The sequence below is a fragment of the Salvelinus sp. IW2-2015 genome, unplaced genomic scaffold (genome assembly GCF_002910315.2).
Source record: "Salvelinus sp. IW2-2015 unplaced genomic scaffold, ASM291031v2 Un_scaffold537, whole genome shotgun sequence".
In the NCBI taxonomy this organism is placed as follows: Eukaryota; Metazoa; Chordata; class Actinopteri; order Salmoniformes; family Salmonidae; genus Salvelinus; species Salvelinus sp. IW2-2015.
Window position 1 is genome coordinate 902,021 of NW_019942569.1, and position 1,893 is coordinate 903,913.

Below are 1,893 nucleotides of genomic sequence, written 5' to 3' on the forward strand. Positions count from 1 at the left end.
GCTACTCTATAGTCACCAGAGAGCTACTCTATAGTCACCAGAGAGCTACTCTATAGTCACCAGAGAGCTACTTCATATCTATAGTCACCAGAGAGCTACTTCATATCTATAGTCACCAGAGAGCTACTCTTGGATGTCACCAGAGAGCTACACAATTAAAAGATGACAAGAGGGTACGTGTCAAAGCGTGTTTGTGTTTTTAATAGTGAAAGGAGCTGTATACTCCAGTACACACACATACTACAGTACTTACTGATGTCGTCCTCGTGGTAGATAACTGAATGGAAGGGAACGTCCCGGTCCTTCAGGTATCTCTCAGCTGGCTCTACGTAGAACGTCCCCTGGTACGTCTGGATGAAGCCCTCAAACTTCCCATCCACCAAAGACCCATGGCTCAGGGTACCTTTCTCACCTATGGAGAGGGGGGGGGCGTGAGAAATCAAGAAACCGGAAAATAAACATTTGAGGAACAGAATCAGAACCAGGAATGAAAGTGATCTGTACTGTTCCGGAACMGAACCATTATTTTAAAAGTATGGGAACTGGTTATTAATGTTATTTTACATTCCGGTGATTGTTTTTCCTCAGTCCAACAGAAAATGCAACAAAGCGCCTATGCAAAGCCCTCACTCTGTCACTCAGAAMCTTCTTCCAGCCTTCACTCTGTCACTCACAAACTACTTGCAGTGTCTGCCTGCAGCAGGAAATCTTTACCCGTATGTGTGTATGTGTAGACTACCTGCCCCTCCCCCTCTCTCTGAAGCATAGTCTAGTAGCCTACTGACATTACAAACATGATTCAGATTTTTCACGAGAGAAGAATGAACTAAACTTTTCAATTCTAGTTAAGGATACTATAGTTTTCACATTGGATGTATTAACTACAAAAAGGTAAAACGTGTWTTTATTTAAAATTCTGGTGCCGATCTTCACACACAAGCTTGATAGCTAGCTAGCTCTGGTCCACTGTTAAGGGTCAGTGCTCTTTGAAGATCAGTAGACATTCAAAATTACTTCATAGAAGCCGCTCCTCTGTAGGTATAATTCCATGGGTCTAATTCAGATAATCCATGTCCCTCCCTCCCCTCTCTGAAGCATAGTCTAGTAGGCTACTGACATTACAAACATGATTCAGAAATAGGGAGGAGTTTTCACGAGAGAAGATGAACTAAACTTTTCAATTCTAGTTAAGGATACTTAGTTTCACATTTAGTGTATAACTACATATAAAGGTTAAAACGTGTATTAATTTAAAATTCTGGTGCCGATCTTCACACACAACTTGATAGCTAGCTAGCTCTGGTCCACTGTTAAGGTCAGTGCTCTTTGAAGATCAGTAACATTCAAAAACTCATAGAAGCCGCTCCTCTGTAGTATAATTCCATGGGTCTAATCAGATAATCCATGTCATAACAACAAGATGCTCACGCTTCAAGCTTCTCTCTCTCTCCTCTCACAGCTAACAAACACATACAGATGAGTTCATAGAATGGACGACACACACACACCACACACACACACACACACAAAAAAAATGTTTTTGTGGTTTGAAATTGTTTAAATTCAATGCTCGATGAGCGAACCTACAGATATAATTGTACTGGTGAGTGGTACAAGATGAGGTACCACAAAAAAGAAAAAGATCCATGCAATATTGCGTACATTTTAATCCTGACTTATTTAGCTTGCTACTTACTGACTCAAGACATTCAGCTTTCATTTTTAAATTAATTTGTAAAATGTTGGAGAAAAACCAACATAATTCCACTTGACATTAAGAAGTGTAAGGCCAGTGAGAGAAAAAAAAGACTTTTTATATTATTAATTCAATGACGACACAACAAAATGTGAAAAAGTCAAGGTGTGCGATGCTTCTGAATGCACTGAAATCAG

The 1,893-nt window shown here is 39.8% G+C and overlaps 1 protein-coding gene across 1 annotated transcript in view; it reads right to left on the bottom strand.

The window, feature by feature from the left end:
* Positions 1–1,893, bottom strand: part of LOC112068468 (disintegrin and metalloproteinase domain-containing protein 10) — a 43,369-nt gene that overhangs the window by 27,284 nt on the left and 14,192 nt on the right. Inside the window, exon 4 of the mRNA XM_070438169.1 lies at positions 254–412. Within this exon, the coding sequence (XP_070294270.1) occupies positions 254–412 (159 nt within the window). The remainder of the gene's footprint in view (positions 1–253; positions 413–1,893) is intronic.